This window comes from Scyliorhinus torazame, chromosome 29, assembly GCF_047496885.1.
Source record: "Scyliorhinus torazame isolate Kashiwa2021f chromosome 29, sScyTor2.1, whole genome shotgun sequence".
NCBI classification, from domain to species: domain Eukaryota; kingdom Metazoa; phylum Chordata; class Chondrichthyes; order Carcharhiniformes; family Scyliorhinidae; genus Scyliorhinus; species Scyliorhinus torazame.
In genome coordinates, this window is record NC_092735.1 from 11,967,764 (window position 1) to 11,988,375 (window position 20,612).

At 41.6% G+C, this 20,612-nt stretch overlaps 1 protein-coding gene across 4 annotated transcripts in view; it reads right to left on the reverse strand.

Annotated features, from left to right (window-relative positions):
- Positions 1-20,612, reverse strand: part of LOC140403867 (putative RNA-binding protein Luc7-like 2) — a 111,954-nt gene that overhangs the window by 58,022 nt on the left and 33,320 nt on the right. For 2 of the 4 annotated variants that reach the window (XM_072492073.1, XM_072492076.1), the window contains 2 exons: positions 12,842-12,936; positions 10,623-10,721 (listed from right to left, as the gene is read on the reverse strand). In XM_072492073.1, coding sequence (XP_072348174.1) covers positions 10,623-10,721; positions 12,842-12,936 — 194 coding nt within the window. Of the gene's footprint in view, positions 1-10,622; positions 10,722-12,841; positions 12,937-13,387; positions 14,558-14,607; positions 14,995-20,612 lie in introns of those variants that run through there. The other 2 variants (XM_072492075.1, XM_072492074.1) reach the window with 2 other exon arrangements.

Here is a 20,612-nt window from a genome sequence, read left to right on the forward strand (position 1 = left end):
GTACCAGTCTGCCATGAGGGACCTTGTCAAAGGCCTTACTGAAGTCCATATAGACAACATCCACTGCCCTACCTGCCCAATCATCTTTGTGATCTCCTCGAAAAAATCTATCAAGTTAGTGAGACATAACCTCGCCTTCACAAAACCGTGCTGCCTCTCACTAATACGTCCACTTGCTTCCAAATGGGAGTAGATCCTGTCTCGAAGAATTTTCTCCAGTAATTTCCCTACCACTGAAGTAAGGCTCACCGGCCTGTAGTTCCCTGGATTATCCTTGCTACCCTTCTTAAACAGAGGAACAACATTGGCTATTCTCCAGTCCTCCGGGACATCCCCCGAAGACAGTGAGGATCCAAAGATTTCTGCCAAGGCCTTAACAATTTCCTCTCCAGCCTCCTTCAGTATTCTGGGGTAGATCCCATCAGGTCCTGGGGACTTATCTACCTTAATATTTTTCAAGACGCCCACACCTCGTCTTTCTGGATCTCAATGTGGCCCATGCTATCTACACACTCTTCTCCAGACTCAACATCGACCATTTCCTTCTCTTTGGTGAATACTGATGCAAAGTATTCATTTAGTACCTCGCCCATTTCCTCTGGCTCCACACGTAGATTCCCTCCCCTGTCCTGCAGTGGGCCAACCCTTTCCTTGGCTACCTCTTGCTTTTTATGTAAGTGTAAAAAGCCTTGGGATTTTCCTTAATCCTATTTGCCAATGACTTTTCGTGACCTCTTTTAGCCCTCCTGACTCCTTGCTTAAGTTTCTTCCTACTTTCTTTATATTCCACACAGGCTTTGTCTGTTCCCAGCCTTCTAGCCCTGACAAATGCCTCCTTTTTCTTTTTGACGAGGCCTATAATATCTCTCATTATCCAAGGTTCCCAAAATTTGCCATAGTTATCCTTCTTCCTCACAGGAACATGCCGGTCCTGAATTCCTTTCAACTGACATTTGAATATTCTCCACTAGCCTGGACAGCTCCAACAACACCAAGAAGCTCAACACCATTCGGGACAAAGCAGCCCACATGATTGCTCCTCCTTCCACAAACATTCAAACCCTCCACCACCGACAAACAGTGGCAGCCGTATGTACTATCTACAAGATGCACTGCAGTAACTCACCAAGGTTCCTTAGACAACACCTTCCAAACCCACGACCACTACCATCTAGAAGGACAAGAGCAGCAGATACCTGGGAACCCCACTCCTGGAGGTTACCCTCCAAGTCACTCACCACCCTGACTTGGAAATATATCGCTGTTCCTTCGCTGTCGCTGTGACAAAATCCTGGAACTCCCTCCCTATCAGCACAGTGGGTGTACCTACACCTCAAGGACTGCAGAGATTCAAGAAGGCAACTCACCACCAACTTCTGAAGAGCAACTAGAGATGGGCAAAAAGTGCTGGCCTAACCAGCGCCGCCCATATCCAATAAATGAATTTGTTTTTAAAAAATGGGTACCATAAAAGGTCAACCCGAAATATTTACTCCTTTTCCGTCTGCACAGATGCGACAGTAACTTGCTGAGTGTGCTGATTGCGGTTTTTATTTCAGATCCTGGGCTGGGGATGAATCCATATTTATGTACAAACATATGTCCATAAACAGCACCCCTAGAAGTTTACAATACTTAAAAGCTAATTTCTGCAGCATGTGTTGGCCACTTCCCGACTTAAAATGGAGAACCGCAAAGGCTGAAGGGAAATTCAGCCAACACAGGCAAAGACTAGCATGTATATTGTATATAAAGAAATCATGTATATTGAAATCTGCAAAACAACCAGACAGCACTGAAACCAGCAGCCATCTGCATAGTAATGCAGCAGCCATCTGCATAGTAATGAGCGAGCGATTCCAGGGCACAATGGCAACAGTTAAGGTGAATAAAGCCAAGCCAGACTCCTCGGCGCCAGCAGGAGCCAAGACAAAGGAAGGCCAACGGACATTTAGGGACCGCCCAACGATCAGGGAACAACTCCAGTATTGGAGAAATCGATCCAAGTGATCGGAACGCAGTCCAATCACTTGGAACCAGGTACGGGGTCCACCCCGAAGGGCGGGAAGCCCCTGGGGACTATAAAGTAAAGCCCCCAAGTTCAAATTGTTCTTCTTTGGCAGGGTCACTCAGCAACTTGAACCAACCCTTGACAGTGACCTGCTTCGCTGACTCCAACCAAGTAAGTCTTGAGTCAACGTACGCTACGAGATAGGCGCTCCTAGCTACCAGTCCATACCAGCTTTTGAATCCTGCAGACTCAGGACCTGAACGAAAGGCCATTTGTTCCCCTGAATTGGTGGGCCAGTCCGAAGCTAAGTATAGGCCTTTTAGTGATAGGAATAGCCTAGAAAGTAGAGTTTATGCATGAGTAGTGATTTACTGTGTATAAAAAGTGTGGTTTGATTTGAATCTTACTAATTGGTGTGTTGAGTTATTGATCATTACTTGAACCTCATGGCGGTATCATAAAGATACCTGGCGACTCTAGAGCAAAGGTTAAACAAACAGAGCAAATTACAATTTAAGAGTCAACCAAAAGTTAGCAACACATTCAAATAGTTATCTGACAAGAAAACTTTGACTCTACGGCAGATCTATCCAATATTTTACCTTAACATTTCCACCCGATCCCCTTAAGAGTACAAAAACCTATTGATCTCATCCTTGAATCTGTTCCAAGGTTTGACCATCTACAGCTCTTTCTGTTTTTCTGATTCACAACTGTGAGTGAAAAAATATCTCCTTATTTTAATCCAAAATGGCCAACCCCCTAGTTGGGATTATGCCCCGCAGTTATAACTTTTCAGTCAAGATAACATTTTGGATTTTTTTCAAGCACAGAGACTATTCATCCAGTTCATTTGACGTTTGCGAGATATTACAATGAACTTTAGTGCTGTTTTCACCGAAATATTTATATAAAAATAAATGTGTGGATATGAAGCACTTTGGGTAGAGTGAGAATAGATCAATAATCTTGGGCACTGGATTTCACAAAAAGACAGGACTACTGCCGAATCGGGTTCAAGTACAAAACTAAAAAACTGTTGTTTTTTTTAAATTTAGAGTACCCAATCCACAAACCCTGCACATCTTTGGGTTGTGGGGTGAAACCCAAGCAGACACGGGGAGAATGTGCAAAATCCATACTCCGGGTCCTCAGCACATTAGGCAGCAGTGCTAACCACCGTGCGACAGTGCCGCCCGACAAAACTACAAAAATAAAGTCTAGCAAATCGGTAGTGGTGATCTTTTGTTGCATTATTTGTACTAAAGTCTCCAGATTTTTTAAAAAGTACATGTTTAGAGCAGAAAACTGGTTTATAAACTTGCAGGTATTGATGAAAGATTAAATGAGAAATTCATGCACCCATCAATATTGAAGTGGAGGGAGGCAAGAGTTAAGTGCATGTATGGCAGCACAAAAATGGATGATAACCCCAGCTGAGGGCAGTCAGTGTTGCGGTCTGAACCCTGATACAGCAAGGTTTTCCAGCCAATTCTGGAAATCTGTTCCCATCCAGGCAGTATCACAACAGAATTTATCGATTAAACATAAATGTAAGACCATCCAGATCTCTTCCACTAGGGTTCCTGCTGATGATGTAGCTACATGTCTAAAGATAAATATGCAAGTTTCTTTGCTACAAGTCAGTGCAGCAAAATAGCAGCGGCAACTGAAATTTCCCGAAATAGGCTATCCAAGTTGAAGAGTACACAAACTTAGCATTCTTTAAAAAGTAGAAACCCTGATAAAACCGAAACTTTCTTCCTCTTGGAATAGGAATGGAAGACCATTAAATAGCAATTGAAAACGGATACATGACAAGTCTTTTCCTGTATGGGAGAATAGGAGACCTGCGTGGTGTTGGAGAGAGGGAGAAAACTGCTGAAGCAGACTGCAGCAATTATACCGTTGTTCTCTTGTTCTACTGGAGAGAAACAAGGAAATTATAGGCCTGGTAGGCTAACATCTGCTGTGGGGAAGGTATTGCAATCTGTAAGATAGGGCGTCCAAAAGAAATTTCAGCTGATTAGAGAAAAACAACATGGATTTATAAAGATTGATCGTGTCTATTGAGCACAACTGATTTTTTTTCAGGAAGCAATTAAAAGTAGTAGAGAAGGAATGTCTGTGGTTCTAGTTTCTGAAAACTTCCAGAAGGTATTCTGCAAGGCCCAATACAAGAACGCTAGCTAAAATTAAGTTCATGAAATTAAAGACAAATTATTTAATTGCTTAGATGGTAGAAGACAGCAAGACCAGGACGAATGGCTCTGTACTCAAATGGGAAGGAAAGGACTAGTGAGGTTCCACAAGGATCTGTGCTGTAGCCTCAACTATTTGAAATACTATATTTATCAATGACTTAAACAGCATTGATAGCCATAGATCCAAGTTTGCCAATGACACAAAGATCGGTGGCAAAGTGAGCAAAGACAGGAACATAAATTACAAAGAAACATGGATAGATTAAGGGAGTGGGCAAAAATTGTATCAGGTGGATTTCAATGTCAAAACAAATGGATCCAAGTACGTTTAAATGATGAAAAGCCAGGACCAGTGAAGATCCAAATAGATTTAGGGGTCCATGTACAAAATGCAGTTAAGTGCAAAAAGTAATCAAAAAGCCTTACTGAGTATTAGCATTTATGTTTAGAGGGCTAGAATATGAAAAAGGAAGCCTCAATAAAACCACACTAAGCCTCGGTTAGACTACGGGCGAGATTCAAAGATATTGTCGTGCCTGACTTGGGAGTTCCGATGGCGGAATCCCAGGAGGCCAAAATTGGCATCGAGGACACTCAAAAAGCAGTGGTTAGCACTGCTGCCTCACAGTGTCAAGGTCCTAGACTCAGTCCCGGCTCTAGGTCACTGTCCGTGTGGAGTTTGCACATTCTCCCAGTGTTTATGTGCGTTTCGCCCCCACTACCCAAAGATGTGTAGGGTAAGTGGATTGGCCACGCTAAATTGTCCGTCAATTGGAACAAATTGGCTATTCTAAAAAAAATTTTATTTTAAAAAGTTACCAGACTGGCGAGGCCTGGCGCAATCTGGATCTTGCCCTCGCACGGTGAGATGCTCATCTAAATATGCATTTGCCATTCACCTGGGTACCTAGGATTCAACAGCCGTGCCTGCGAGGCCTCAACTGGACTTTGTTCAGTATTGGTTCACATAAACGTGAACCACGCGTGATGGTACCTGGGTGCGGCTCGTAGGCAATTAGTGGATTTCAGGAGGTGGTTGGGGCAAGGTGGCACCCTGCCAACGTGCCCAGGGTCAAGGGCACCAGAAAAGGTTTGGGGGGGGGGGGTCTAGAGATCAGGGCAGTTTTCCAAAATGGCACATTGATCTGCAAGGAGCCAGTCCTGCATGGCCTCAAGGTAAAAAAAAAAAGGCAAAGTGCCACTGAATAGCGGGGTTATTCCCGGTGCTGCAGTCACTGAGAAACACTCTGCCAAAAGTGCCCGAAACAGCACTAACATTTTTTTTGGTGGAATCAGGGCCAACATCCAGAGTACTGTGTACCAAACTGGCCACTGCACCTTACAAAGAATATCTTGATCTTGAAAGGAGTATAGCACAGATTCACCCAACATCACCAGGACTTCAAGGGTTAAGTTAGCACAGATTAGATCAACTAGACCTAGTCTTTAGTTCCTGGTGTATAAGGAAAGTGATTTGATTGAGGTACCATAAATCACAGTGCAGAAGTTGAGTGAAAAATTTGGTTTCTGCATATACTCTGCATACAAATCGACCCCATGACATGTTATACTCGCACTAGTATTCAGCATCAATTTCTCACTCCATAAATGCATGCCTTACTTACTGGTACCGTATATCTAGGCAGCAAGGATCAAGCAAGCAATACTGGCAGTGTTGCAAACATGTGTGGGAATTTAAGATACGCATACTTCGCCTCAAATGATGATATTTCAATGTGGTGACCAACCAAACTCTCACCAGTTCACTTTTATATAGTAAGATGTCTTACAACACCAGATTAAAGTCCAACAGGTTTGTTTCGAATCACTAGTTCTCGGAGCGCAGTTCCTTCCTCAGATTCACCCGAGGAAGGAGCTGCGCTCCGAAAGCTGGTGATGCGAAACAAACCTGTTGGACTTTAACCTGGTGTGGTAAGACTTCTTACTGTGCTCACCCCAGCATCTCCACATCATGGCTACCACTTTTATATACTCGGTGCATAAATCAACCTCTAATTTTGGAGGGATTTTTCAAGGTTTCAAAGCGTGGACTTCTGTGCCGCTATATATAGAATTAACATTTTGGATAAAAGTAGTTCATATTTTAGTGGAGAAGTTGGAAGAAAAAAAACCCAGATTATTAAAAATCTACTTTTGGTGAGAATAAACATTTACATAAGAACTAGGAGCAGGAGTAGGCTACCTGGCCCCTCGAGCTTGATCCGCCATCCAATCAGATCATGGCTGATCTTTTGTGGACTCAGCTCCACTTTCCGACCCGAACACCATAACCCTTAATCCCTTTATTCTTCAAAAAACTATCTATCTTTATCATAAAAACATTTAATGAAGGAGCCTCTACTGCTTCACTGGGCAAGGAATTCCATAGATTCACAACCCTTTGGGTGAAGAAGTTCCTCCTAAACTCAGTCCTAAAACTACTTCGCCTTATTTTGAGGCTATGCCCCCCTAGTTCTGCTTTCACCCGCCAGTGGAAACAACCTGCCCACATCTATCCGATCTATTCCCATCATAATCTTATATGTTTCTATAAGATCCCCCCTCATCCTTCTAAATTCCAACGAGTACAGTCCCAGTCTATTCAACCTTTCCTCGTAATCCAACCCTTTCGGCTCTGGGATTAACCTAGTGAATCTCCTCTGCACACCCTCCAGCCCCAGTACGTCCTTTCTCAAGTAAGGAGACCAAAACTGAACACAATACTCCAGGTGTGGCCTCACTAACACCTTATACAATTGCAGCATAACCTCCCTAGTCTTAAACTCCATCCCTCTAGCAATGAAGGACAAAATGCCATTCGCCTTCTTAATCACCTGTTGCACCTGTAAACCAACTTTTTGCGACTCATGCACTAGCACACCCAGGTCTCTCTGCACAGCATGTTTTAATATTTTATCATTTAAATAATAATCCCTGTTGCTGTTATTCCTACCAAAATGGATAACCTCACATTTGTCAACATTGTATTCCATCTGCCAGACCCTAGCCCATTCACTTAGCCTATCCAAATCCCTCTGCAGAATTCCAGTATCCTCTGCACTTTTTGCTTTACCACTTATCTTAGTGTCGTCTGCAAACTTGGGACACATTGCCCTTGGTCCCCAACTCCAAATCATCTATGTAAATTGTGAACAATTGTGGGCCCAACACTGATCCTTGAGGGACACCACTAGCTACTGATTGCCAACTTGAGAAACGCCCATTAATCCCCACTCTTTGCTTTCTATTAATTAACCAATCCTCTTTCTATGCTACTACTTTACCCTTAATGCCATGCATCTTTATCTTATGCAGCAACCTTTTGTGTGGCACCTTGTCAAAGGCTTTCTGGAAATCCAGATACACCACATCCATTGGCTCCCCGTTATCTACCGCTCTGGTAATGTCCTCAAAGAATTCCACTAAATTAGTTAGACATGACCTGCCCTTTATGAACCCATGCTGCGTCTGCCCAATGGGACAATTTCCATCCAGATGCCTCGCTATTTCTTCCTTGCTGATAGATTCCAGCATCTTCCCTGCTACTAAGTTAAGCTCACTGGCCTATAATTACCCGCTTTCTGCCTACCTCCTTTTTTAAACAGTGGTGTCACTTTTGCTAATTTCCAATCCGCCGGGACCACCCCAGAGTCGAGTGAATTTTGGTAAATTATCACTAGTGCATTTACAATTTCCCATGCCATCTCTTTTAGCACTCTGGGATGCATTCCATCAGGTCCAGGAGACTTGTCTACCTTTAGCCTCATTAGCTTGCCCATCACTACCTCCTTAGTGATAATAATCCTCTCAAGGTCCTCACCTGTCATAGCCTCATTTCTATCAGTCACTGGCATGTTATTTGTGTCTTCCACTGTGAAGATCGACCCAAAAAACCTGTTCAGTTCCTCAGCCATTTCCTCATCTCCCATTATTAAATCTCCCTTCTAATCCTCTAAAGGACCAATATTTACCTTAGCCACTCTTTTTTGGTTTATATATTTGTAGAAACTTTTACTATCTGTTTTTATATTCTGAGTTTACTCTCATAATCTATCTTACTCTTCTTTATAGCTTTTTCAGTAGCTTTCTGTTGCTCCCTAAAGATTTCCCAGTCCTCTAGTCTCCCACTAATTTTTGCCACTTTGTATGCTTTTTCCTTCAATTTGATACTCTCCCTTATTTCCTTAGATATCCATTGTCGATTTTCCCTCTTTCGACCGTCCTTCTTTTTTGTTGGTATAAACCTTTGCTGAGCACTGTGAAAACTTGCTTGGAAGGTTCTCCACTGTTCCTCAACTGTTTCACCATAAAGTCTTTGCTCCCAGTCTACCGTAGCTAGTTCTTCTCTCATCCCATTGTAATCTCCTTTGTTTAAGCACAAAACACTACTGTTTGATTTTACCTTCTCACTCTCCATCTGTATTTTAAATTCCACCATATTGTGATCGCTCCTTCCGAGAGGATCCCTAACTATGAGATCCTGAATCAATCCTGTCTCATTACACAGGACCAGATCTAGGACCGTTTGTTCCCATTACACACTGTTCCAGGAAACTATCGCGGATACATTCTATAAACTCCTCCTCAAGGCTGCCTTAACCGACCTGGTTAAACCAATCAACATGTAGATTAAAATCCCCCATGCTAACTGCTGCACCATTTCTACATGCATCCGTTATTTCTTTGTTTATTGCCTGCCCACCATAATGTTACTATTTGGTGGCCTATAGACTACTCCTATCAGTGACTTTTTCGCCTTACTATTCCTGATTTCTACCCAAATGGATTCAACCTTATCCTCCATAGCACCGATGTCATCCCTTACTATTGCCCGGATGTCATCCTTAAATAACAGAGCTACACCACCTCCCTTACCGTCCACTCTGTCCTTCCGAATAGTTTGATACCCTCGGCTATTTAACTCCCAGTCGTGACCATCCTTTAACCATGTTTCAGTAATGGCCACTAAATCATAGTCATTCACGATGATTTGCGCCATCAACTCACTTACCTTATTCCGAATACTACGAGCATTCAGGTAAAGTACATTTATGTTGGCTTTTTTTAACCTCTGTTTTGAATCTTAATACCTCAATCAGTAACCTCTCCTAAGTTATATTTCCTCTTAACTTTTCTCCTAACTTTCCTTGTCATTGAATCCATATCTTCATGTAACAACCTGCTGCGTCGCTTACCATTAATGTTTTTACTTCCTGTTTTATTCCATTCAGTATTACTGGGCCTATTCACTGAGCTCCCCTCAGTCACTGTACCTTGTACTGTCGCCCTTTTTGATTTTTGACTATGGCTTCTCTGCCTTACACTTTCCCCCTTACTGCCTTTTGTTTCTGTCCGTTTTACTACCTTCCAACTTCCTGCATCGGTTCCCATCCCCCTGCTACATTAGTTTAACCCCCCCCCAGGACATAGGTAAGCAGATGCAGTCGTGCTCAAATAAGAACATAAGAACTAGGAGCAGGAGTAGGCCATCTGGCCCTTCGAGCCTGCTCCACCATTCAATGAGATCATGGCTGATCTTTTGTGGACTCAGCTCCACTTCCCCACCAGAACACCATAACCCTTTACTCTTCAAAAAACTGTCTATTTTTACCTTGAAAACATTTAATGAAGGAGCTTCAACTGCTTCACTGGGCAGGGAATTCTATAGAGTCACATTGGGTGAAGAAGTTCCTACTAAGCTCAGTCCTAAATTTACTTCCCCTTATTTTGAAGCTATGCCCCCTAGTTCTGCTTTCACCTGCCAGTGGAAACAATCTCCCCGCAACTATCCTATCTATTCCCTTCATAATTTTATATGTTTCTATAAGATCCCCCCGCATTCTTCTAAATTCCAACAAGTACAGTGCCAGTCTACTCAACTTCTCCTCGTATTCCAGCCCCCTCAACTCTGGGATTAACCAAATGAATCTCCTCTGCACACCCACCAGCGCCAATATGTCCTTTCTCAGGTAAGGAGAAATGTATATAATATATATATTCAAAACAACTGTATCACATACTTAATTCCCCCAGTGAGAATGCAAAATCCATACCCATTTATTATTGTTGAATTGGAGGACAATTGTGCAATTTGGACTTTCACCTGCAAGGGCTAATGGAACTTGCAATCTCATTGTTTCATTCCTGCAGCATATTGTATTCCATTACTGCATTCCAACAAATTGATCAAGTGCCATAAAAATACATTTATATTTTTGGAATCCTTCGTGAATGTGTTTTCAATTAAACCATTTGGAATTTTTAAGTGGTTGGTTAACTGTTCAAATAGTATACAACTAAAAGCCCAAACTGTAGATTGAAAACACACCCGTCATTTTTAGGCTCCACTTTAAGGAGTCATATCATAGCTTTCAACTCTACACAACAGTAATTACATCATCACTTACATCCATTTCAAAAAAGTGGTCCTTTAATTTGGAGGCAATTTCATAGTCTGCTCTCAGTGCAAGGTCATGAACTTTTGTGCACTCTCCAAGATCCATTCTCTGCAGGAAATTGAGAAACAAATCAAATATTAACTTGTCAGTACTGAATAATATTAAATGAAGTAGCAAAATAACAGTACTAAACCATTATTTCAATTCACCAACATGGCAATGGACAGCTGTTCTAAAATAAAAGAACGACATATTTAGATATTGGAATCCCCAACAGTAATGTTTGAATCAGCATGATCCAATACAAAAAACATCTAAAGCCAGACATTAATACATATCAATTCTCAACGAAATGAAGGAAGATTTAAAACAAATCCATTTATATGCCTCATCAGAACAAAGCATTGTAAAAACGCTTTACCTAATGAAGTCCTTGCACGCTGACTTATATTTCGACACTGGAGCTGACATACAGGGTGGTTAAAGTCCTAAGATTTTCAACCCTTTTGGTGAAGAAATCTCTCATTTCAGTACTAAATGACAGACCACTGACCAACCATCAGTTAACATTTCTAGGCTTATGATTGGGGGGGGGGTTTAACTGTCGCTTAACTCGATGACGGCACGGTGGCTTAATGGTTAGCACTGCTGCCTCACGGCGCCGAGGACCCAGGTTCGATCCCGACCCCGGGTCACTGTCCGTGTGGAGTTTGCATATTCTCCCCATGTCTGCGTGGGTCTCACCCCCACAAACCAAAGATGTGCAGTTTAAGTGGATTGGCCTCGCTAAATTGCGGCGTAAAAAAAGTCTCAAACTCGCCCATATGATTTATTTCTCACAGACAAGCAAGAAAGGTCCAACTGTACTTTTTTAAAAAAAATCAATAAATGACAGTGCCACCACCAGTCACCCCCAATAATAAATGCATATGGTTGGCATCTATGGGTCATAGTGAGAAATATATTCTGCACTGTAAATTCTATGAAATGAAATATAATAACATGTATAAGGCTTGTAAACCAGGGTAAGATACAGGCTCAATTTATATTATCTAGATCGTGTTTTGCCTGACTTTGCAAGTTGAGATTCAGCCAAATTAGCCATCTGCAAAATCCCCACTGCAGTTTTCCTTGTATTCTTTATCAGTGCATCGCGGGATCACATGCTGGTGGTCTCCAGTAACATGGTTCACATTAAGCTGGATAATATGCTACTGTAGAATGACAACAATAGAACAAAACAGCATGCTTTATGGAGTTCAGGGCTTCTAAAATGCTGCTATTGCATTTTCTCTGTATTTACCCTGTCAAGCCCTTTGAAGAATATTACATATTTCAATTAGATCACTCATTCTTCTAACTCCAGGCAAGATAGGCCTTGCGTAATCAACAATTTCTCATACTACAATCCCTCACCCCAGGAACCACTCTAGTGAACATTTGTTGTATTCCCTCTAGAGTCCTTCCTTCCTCATGTTTGACGACCAAAACTGCACAGAGTTGTGGCCTCATCCAATTTCCTCTTCTATTGGTTCTCCCATTTTACTTGGGGTCGCCATAATGCTGTTTGTTCACCATTCTCCATCTCAATCACCATTCCTCTCCCAAACCTGCTGCATTTAAGTACCTTGCCACCATATTTTCCATCTGGTCTTAGGCCTTCCTCCTCCTCTTGCAGACAGTCTCATCTCCATGATTCACCTCTCCACATTTTTGTTTCCTCTCTTTATTTCCACAACAGATGACTATACCACTTCAATCCCTTTTCAGCTCCTTTATTTGACACTCCCACAATGTCCCTGCTTTATTTCTCCAACCAAAATGGATAGCTTTGCTAATTGCATCACATGATATAATATTCCTATCACTATACAACTATGCACCGTACAATTTACTGGGAGCAATGTCATGGACAAACCACTAAAATTGATATATATGAGAGAGTAGCTAAAAGTGACAGTGATTTGAAAGGTGTTTTAAATGATTTTATTAAAAGGAATTGGACTGAATTTACAGAACCAATCCAGTGCTTATTTCACATTGAAATGAAGGAAAGACTACTTTAGTATTTTGATCCAACTAGCAGCTGCTTAAGTGGACTCATCTTTATTACAAAGTGTTCCTATTTTAGCACAAAGCTCAGCAGTTCAATATCAGATTTGACCAATTATCAAAGAATTGAGAATTAAAATAAGCATATATATTTTTTATTGATCAAAATACATTACCGTTCCAGAAAGAATATCATGTGGGCAGCAGCTTAGGAGGTGACTCTTGCAGACCCGATCGTCAGTAAATCTGATTCGCTGCCGACTGGCATCTCCTGCAATACAGAGGTCATAGTGCAACACAGGGTTAGATGGGAAACTATAGTTCATACACACACACATGTAACAAGTAATCCCAGCCTCCATCCCTCTGACAAAGTATGTTTCCAATACCATGTGCCTTTTCTAAGCTAAATGGACACAATTAAAATACAGAGTGGTTGCTGCAAAGTAGCCCAAGTAATAGCTTGAGGATTTTTAGCAAAATATCTACTTTTAATTCAATAATTAGTCTGAAGACAGTTGCAGTAAATTATAACTAAATTAAGCTTTCAAAATTCAATATGAAGCAGAATGCTGCATCTAGATACGTATGAACAGATTACCTACAACCAAACAGGTGCTCACCACTAAAGATGTGGTATACTACAAAAGCATACATTTTTGAATACTGCTTTTAAGCCCCTTGTTCAGTTTAGCTCCCCCCCCCCTTCAACATCCTCCTACCTGATTGCTTATTTGACATGGTTTGTCTCCAGGTAGTTATGGAAATCAAGATAGTTGTTTTGTGCACATCCAGTAGCTGCTTGTTATTAAGTTACTCACTACTATAGGACTCTACAAAAGCAAAATAATTTTGTATAAATGTGCACTTGTAAAGGTTTGATCAAATACCAGAAATTTTCTATACAGAAAAGGGAAATATATCACTGCCACCTCAGGCTAAAGTGGTAACTTTCCAAGAGAAAACGTACATGTGCATACTAACACCGCAGGTTACCACCATAATTAATGCATTATAGGCAGCACAAGGTGGAGTAATTGTTGTAGAACCACAACATTCCAGAGATTACTGGCATCAAATACATGACCCTTCAGAAGAGTGGGCTTCACTCTGTAAATATTCAACATGACCAGGTCTGTAGCCAGTACCTCAATCCTGCCAGACTGCTCATTACCCAAACCAACTTTAGTTGGGACTCTTATACCAAACATGTGTCACACCCCAGTCCTACAATTCTCTCCTCCCTTCTCATAATGAACTACGAAAACCCTTTCAACACCTGGGTATGCTTTCATGGTTTCGCCCAAGCAACAACGTAAATGTGGCAGTCATCTTCTACAGGCTCTTTCTGGACTCACAAGTGTAAGGCGGCAATCGGAAACATACTTTTTCACCCAAGTACGTTTACTGTATTACACATCACACAGATGATTTCACATTTTTTTTAGGGCAAGTTGTATTTTAAGATGTCAATCAGTCTTTCATGAAGAAGGTTCCAGGCAAGTACCATGTCTTGGAAATAAAATCTGTAGGAAAATCAACTTTGTGTGATATCTACAAAGCTGAATACAATTACTCCGGCTGCAGGGAAAGAAGTTCGCCAACAAAACTGCCAGTCTACCTGGATTGTTCACACTCAGAGAGCAATGTGTCTGCACTACAGACTAATTTCAAACTTCCTGAAACGGGCAAAGTAGTCCATATCAACAGATTCAGTTAAAGGAGGGTTGAGCTCCTTCCCCTACTTCAAGAGAAACAAGGAGAAAGATATCCTTCAAATATGGTTCCTACTAAAGATTTAAACGAGGTGGCACTATCAATTGAAGCAACTAAAATGATCAAACTCCATTTTTGACTGCCAAAAACAACCAAATTAAAATTAGGATTCCAATTTAAGTAAGGGTATTCAGATGCGGTCACTTACAGGATTTTCCATACTGACCTGATTCGAACCCACTTTATACACCTGCCCACGCACTTCTTTCATCTAGCTGCATTGGAGCCATTACATATGTGAGCGATAACGGACAGGAGAAAAACACATTGAAATCACATAAAACTAAAAAAAAAAATTAAAAAAAGATCAAAACACCACTCATGAGACGAGTTATAAATACATTAAAAAAAAGCACTGTCCAGATTTTATAACCTCAGTTATGTCACAGAAGTGCAGTGCGTTCACTTGGTCTAAACTACTCCAAAGCAGTTAACTTGTTAATTCTAAATCCATGTGCGCAAGTGGCAAAATTTAGGATGCAGTTACAAAAAAAAAAACACATGGGAAATAACGTAAGCCCATTAAGATCACACGTCAAACATAATGCAAATCTTCACAAATATAATTTTGGTAGTTGCATCACCCTACCCTACAGATGCTGTGTTGTACTGGCCCAAACATAGACCGTGTGTCAGGTGAACTCCTGTGAGAGTAAAGCATTGTTTAATGGATATAAACTGCTCAAGAGTACAAAAATGAACATTTAATTAAAAATATTACTTTATAGATTAATAAGCCCCAAACTGCGCAATTGACTCAGTCTATTCTACAAAGGTTTTCATTAATCCCACATCTACTCATCAGGATTCTGTATATGATTCTTTTCCAAGACATGATACCTTATGGAATTCTTTCAGCCCTGTAAAATGTCATTTGAAATCAACTGCTAAATATCCTTGTTTTTCTTTTAAAAAGAGGGATAAACAAAACATAGATTGAAAAAGCTTGCAAAGCGAGAATACACACTGCGAGTGCCCCCAGGACACCAGCTTCCATCTCTTCCACTATTAGTGCCTCAGCTGCACAGTGTTTTATACCCTGGATGTTGGGAAGTTAAAAAGGTGAGAAAGTGTTCAGTGTTATACACCTGCAAGAAGGGACTTACGCCAATCACACATCAAGCAGTTCTACAAAATGGAAATTAAATTATCTTCTTTTGGACTTAAATAGCGTTTTCAAAATAGTAACAATAAGCACTTGGTTGACTATACAGTTTACTTCTCTGACGGCCATTCCAAATTAAAATGTAGGTTTAAAACTTCTGCACTGTACGACTGAGAAAGATTATTTCTCAAACACTTCAGCACTATTTCAATTCAAGGCTGCCAAAATTTAAATTCACACACGGACCAGAATAGTTTTGACTTTTTAGCATCATTGAAACAACTAAAAAAATGCAAGATGGACTAGGCATTGCCCTTTCCTAATGGGTGATTAAATTATGCTCTAAAAGATAAGAAAATGAAACCGGAGTTGAAAAATGAAGGGGTTTGGGGTTGAATAGAATGGACATTCGGCCCTGATCACTTTCGGTGTAAACCTTTCATTCAGTCATGTTGCTAATTTGATCTTATAGAATGCTATACCCAATAGATTGATACTTTTCTGAACAAGCCACGAGATATTGATAGTTATTTACAAAAAAAAGAATTCTACTTCTGTTTATTTAATTTTTTGGTTCATTTTAATGGTCAGTCAAAAATTTTAATATGTGGCCAATTATGGTTTTTAGAATAATTCTGGAATACATGATTGGTACAGCTAACAATTATTTAAGCCTCGAGAACAGGCACTATTCACTTGCACAAAAAGAGGTCAATTTTGTATCAATTATTTGGTAAACAAATGTCAGAAGTATTAAATTCTATATTGAGCACGGAACTGGGTTCAAATTTAGAAATTACTTACAAATCCTTAGCAGAAAACTGGCAACTAAAGAAAGATAGCACAGGCATTTTTGAAGACAATAAATGTTTCAAGGATAAACAAAATATAAATTGAAAAAGCTTGAGCCTGAGCAATAGCTATTTTCCCAAAAAGAAAATTACACAAATGAGTGTGTCTCAGTACACAGCAGTCACTCCAAATACATTGTTCAAATTAAAACCTGGGTTTCGAATGCATTTAAAGAATTTGATCTTCTAATTCCGAACAGAAAGTTATTGGGTATATTTGCTAGTCTCAAAAAGGCAACAGAAGAAAGCTCCAAAAGAATCAAGTGTCCCTTCTAATACACAAGATCATTATCACTTGATTTTGGCAGTGTTTATTATAAAATGCCTTCAAGACCAATACACTACTGGAACGGTACATTTTTAAAGCAAGAGTACAAGAGGAGAAAGTGGGTTTGGCTGTTTCTGTGGCCATTCAGAAAATGATGTTCAAATATTCAGGTCTGCTCAGAACTGTACTGCTGGAGTACACACGTTCTGACAGCAGGTACTGCTGGTCAGTTGTATAAATGTTTAGATTAGGTACATCAATATAGTTTTACATTTTGGTAGACATTTTGAAGTTGTCCAGGTTCGCTCTTGGCTTTCCGCACCCCAAAATACAAATTCACTATCCTTCAGGAATCAGTCAAATTGGTAAACCTAAAATGACGCACCACTATTTTCATCCTTGAACAGCACTGCAATAAAACAGGCAAGCTGCACAACACTTCAAGTCAACTCAAAATAAATTATGAAGCAATAACCTACTTCAAAGTGAAAGGATAGTAAAATCACATTTCAGGGTTTGGATGATGTTGATCATTGTTCCATTGTTTAGACCATCCAGAGTGCTCCACTGAGAGAACCATATTGGGACTCGCTCACATGTTCTTTTTTCTTTCTTCTCTCACTGGATGGGGACATCACTGGCTAGGCCAACATTTGTTGTCCATCCCTAATTGCACTCGATATGGTGGTGGTGAGCTGCTTTCATGAACCTCTGCAGTCTGTGTGCTGTTAGGAAGGGAGCTTCAGGATTTTGACCTTGCTACAGTGAAGAAAAAGCGATATAATTTAAATCAGCATGTTGTGAAGCTTGGAGGAGACCTTGTAGGTGGCAGTGTTCCCATGTATCTGCTGCCCTTGTTCTTCTAGGGGGTAGGTTGTCGGTTTGAAAAGCTCTGTTGAAGAAGCCTTGGTGATTTGCTGCAATGCATCTTGTAGATGGCACTACTGCATCAAACGGTGGAGGAAGCAAATTTGTAAAGTGTCAGGTGGGGTGCCAACACGCTGTTTTGTCCTGGATGGAACTAGACCAGGCTAGCTTCTTGAGTGATGTTGGAGCTGCACTCATCCAGGCAAGTGGAGAGTATTCCATCCCACTCCGGACTTGTGCCTTGTAAATGGTGGCCAGGCAAGGAGTGGGGAGTCAGGAGGGGAGCTATTCGCCTAATAAATTCCAGCCCCTGACCTGCTCTCGTAGCCGGTGTGTATATGCCTGGTTCAGTTCAATTTATGGTCAACGATAATCGCCAGGAAGTTGATAGTGGGGGTTTCAGTGATGATAATGCCATTGAAAGTCAAGGGGGCATGGTTATATTCTTGTTGGAGATGGTCATTGCTCGTCACTTGAGTGGCGCGAGTGTTACTTATCAGCTCAAGCTTGGTTGGTGTCTCGGTCTTGCCACGTATGGGCACAGATTTGTGAATGGTACTGAGCATCGTGAAATCACCAGGGAACATCCCCACTTCTGACCTTATAATGGAGGGAGGCTCATTGAACTATCCTGAGGAGTAGCAATAAATGTACTGGGACGGAGATGATTGACCTCCAACCACAACCATCTTATTTGTGCTAGGTATGACTCCAACAGTGGGAAGTTTTCCCCTGATTCCCATTGACTTTAGTTTTGCTCAGGCTCCATGCCACATACAGTCAAATGCTGCCTTGATGTCAAGGGCAGTCACTCTCACTTTGCCTTTTGTTCAGCTCTTTTTCCCCATATTTGGACCAAGGTTGCTGTGGCAGAACACAAACTGAGCATCAGTGATCAGGTTATTTCATATGCAAGTGCTGCTTGATTGCATGTTCCATCACTTTGCTAACAATCAAGAGTAGGCTGATGTAACTGTAATTTGGTCAGGTTAGATTTGTCCTGCTTTTTGTGGACAAGGCATACCTGGAACACGTTGCCAGTGCAGGTAGTGGAGGCAGGCACAATAGCAACATTCAAGATGTATCTTGAAAGACACATGAACGGGTGCAGAATGGAGGGATACAGATCTTTTGGGCATTTAGCAGGTCTAAATAAGGAATCTGGATCGGCGTAGGCTTGGTGGGCCGAAGGGCCTGTTCCTGTGCTGTAATGTAATGTTGTTTGTTCTTTTCCACATTGTCAGGTAGATGCCAGTGTTGTAGCTGTACTCGAACAGCTTAGCTGAGGGCACAGCTAGTTCTGGAGTACAATTGCTCGAGTCAGTTCTTTTCTTCTTTATTCGTTTATGGGATGTGGGTGTCGCTGTTTGGACCAGCATTCATTGCCCACTGCTGAGGGCATTTAAGAGTCAACCACATTGCTGTGGGTCTGGAGTCACATATAGGACAGACCAGGTAAAGATGACAGATTTCCTTCCCTAAATGACATTACTGAACCAGATGGGTTTTTATGACAATTGACAATGGTTTCATGGTCATCATTGGACTTTTAATTCCAGATTTTTAAAATTGAATTCAAATTCCACCATCTGCCCTGGTGGGATTCCAAACCTAGTCCCCAGAGCATTACCCTGGATTACTCGTCCAGTGGCATTGCCACTGCCTCCCCTAAAGGGACCATAGCCGTTGCAGCATCCCATGCCTTCAACCATTTCTCAATATCACACCAAGTAAATTAAATTGGCTGCAGACTTGAATCTGTGATGCTTGGGACCTTGGGGAAGGTAGAAATAGATCTGCCACTCAGCAATTCTGGTTGTAGATGGTTGTAATTACTTCAGCCTCTTCTTTTACCTGGTGTGCTGGGCTCCTCCCCTGGTTAGGAAATTGCCCGCCATCACTCACAACTAGATGTAGCAGGACTGCAGAGCTTAGATCTGATCTGCTGGTTGTGGAATAGCTTAGCTGTCTTTTGCATGCTGCTTCAATTATGTCATTCAAGTAGTCCTGTGTTATAGCTTTCCTGGGTTGAAAGCTCATTTTTAAGGTATGCCCGGTGCTGCTCCTGGCATGCCCTCCTGCACTCTTCAAAGAAAAAAGGTAGATCTCCGATTGTATGATAATGGTACAGTGAGGGATGTATCTGAGCATGATTTTGGAGAATGTGGTTGAATGGAATTCTGCTGCTTCTGATGGCCAAGGGTGCCTCATGGATGCCCAGTTTTGAGCTGCTAGATCCGTTCCAAATTTAGCATGCTGCTCGTGCCACACAACATGATAGCGTACACTCAATCTGAAGATGGGATTTTGCCTCCACAACAACTGTGCGGTGGTCACTACTACCAAAACCATCTTGGGTAAATGCAGGGGCAGGACGGTGGCGCAATGGTTAGCATTGCGCCTCATGGCACCAAGGTCCCAGGTTTGATCCCGGCTCTGGGTCACTGTCCGTGTGGAGTTTGCACATTCTCCCAGTGTTTGCGTGGGTTTCACCCCCACAACACAAAGATGTGCAGGGTAGATGGATTGGCCATGCTAAATGGCCCCTTAATTGGAAAAAAATGAATTGGGTACTCTAAATTTTTTTTTTTTTTTTTAAATCTTGGCCAAATGCATCAGCAACAGGTAGATTTGTCAGGTTGAGGTCAAGTAGGCTGTTCCTACTCATTGGTTCCCAACCGCCTGCTGCAGGCCCAGTTTAGCAACTATGTCCTACGGGACACTGACAAAAATGGTACTACCGAGCCACTCTTGGTGATAGACATTGAAATCCCTCATCCAGAGTGCCTTTGCCACCCTCGATGTTTCGTCTAATTGGCGTTCAACATGGAGGAGTCGATTCAGCAACTGGGGCATGGGGAAGAAAGATGGACTGGTGGGCGGTAGGTAGCAACCAGCAGGAATTTTACCTTCCCATGTTTGACCTGACACCATGAGATTTCATGGGGTCCGGAGTCAATGCTGAGGACTCCCAGGCAACTTTCTCCCGATTGTAAAACAATGCGCTGTTACCTCTGGTAGGTTTGTCCTGCCAGTGGAACTGGACATACCCACGGATGGTAGTCCCTGGGATATTGTCT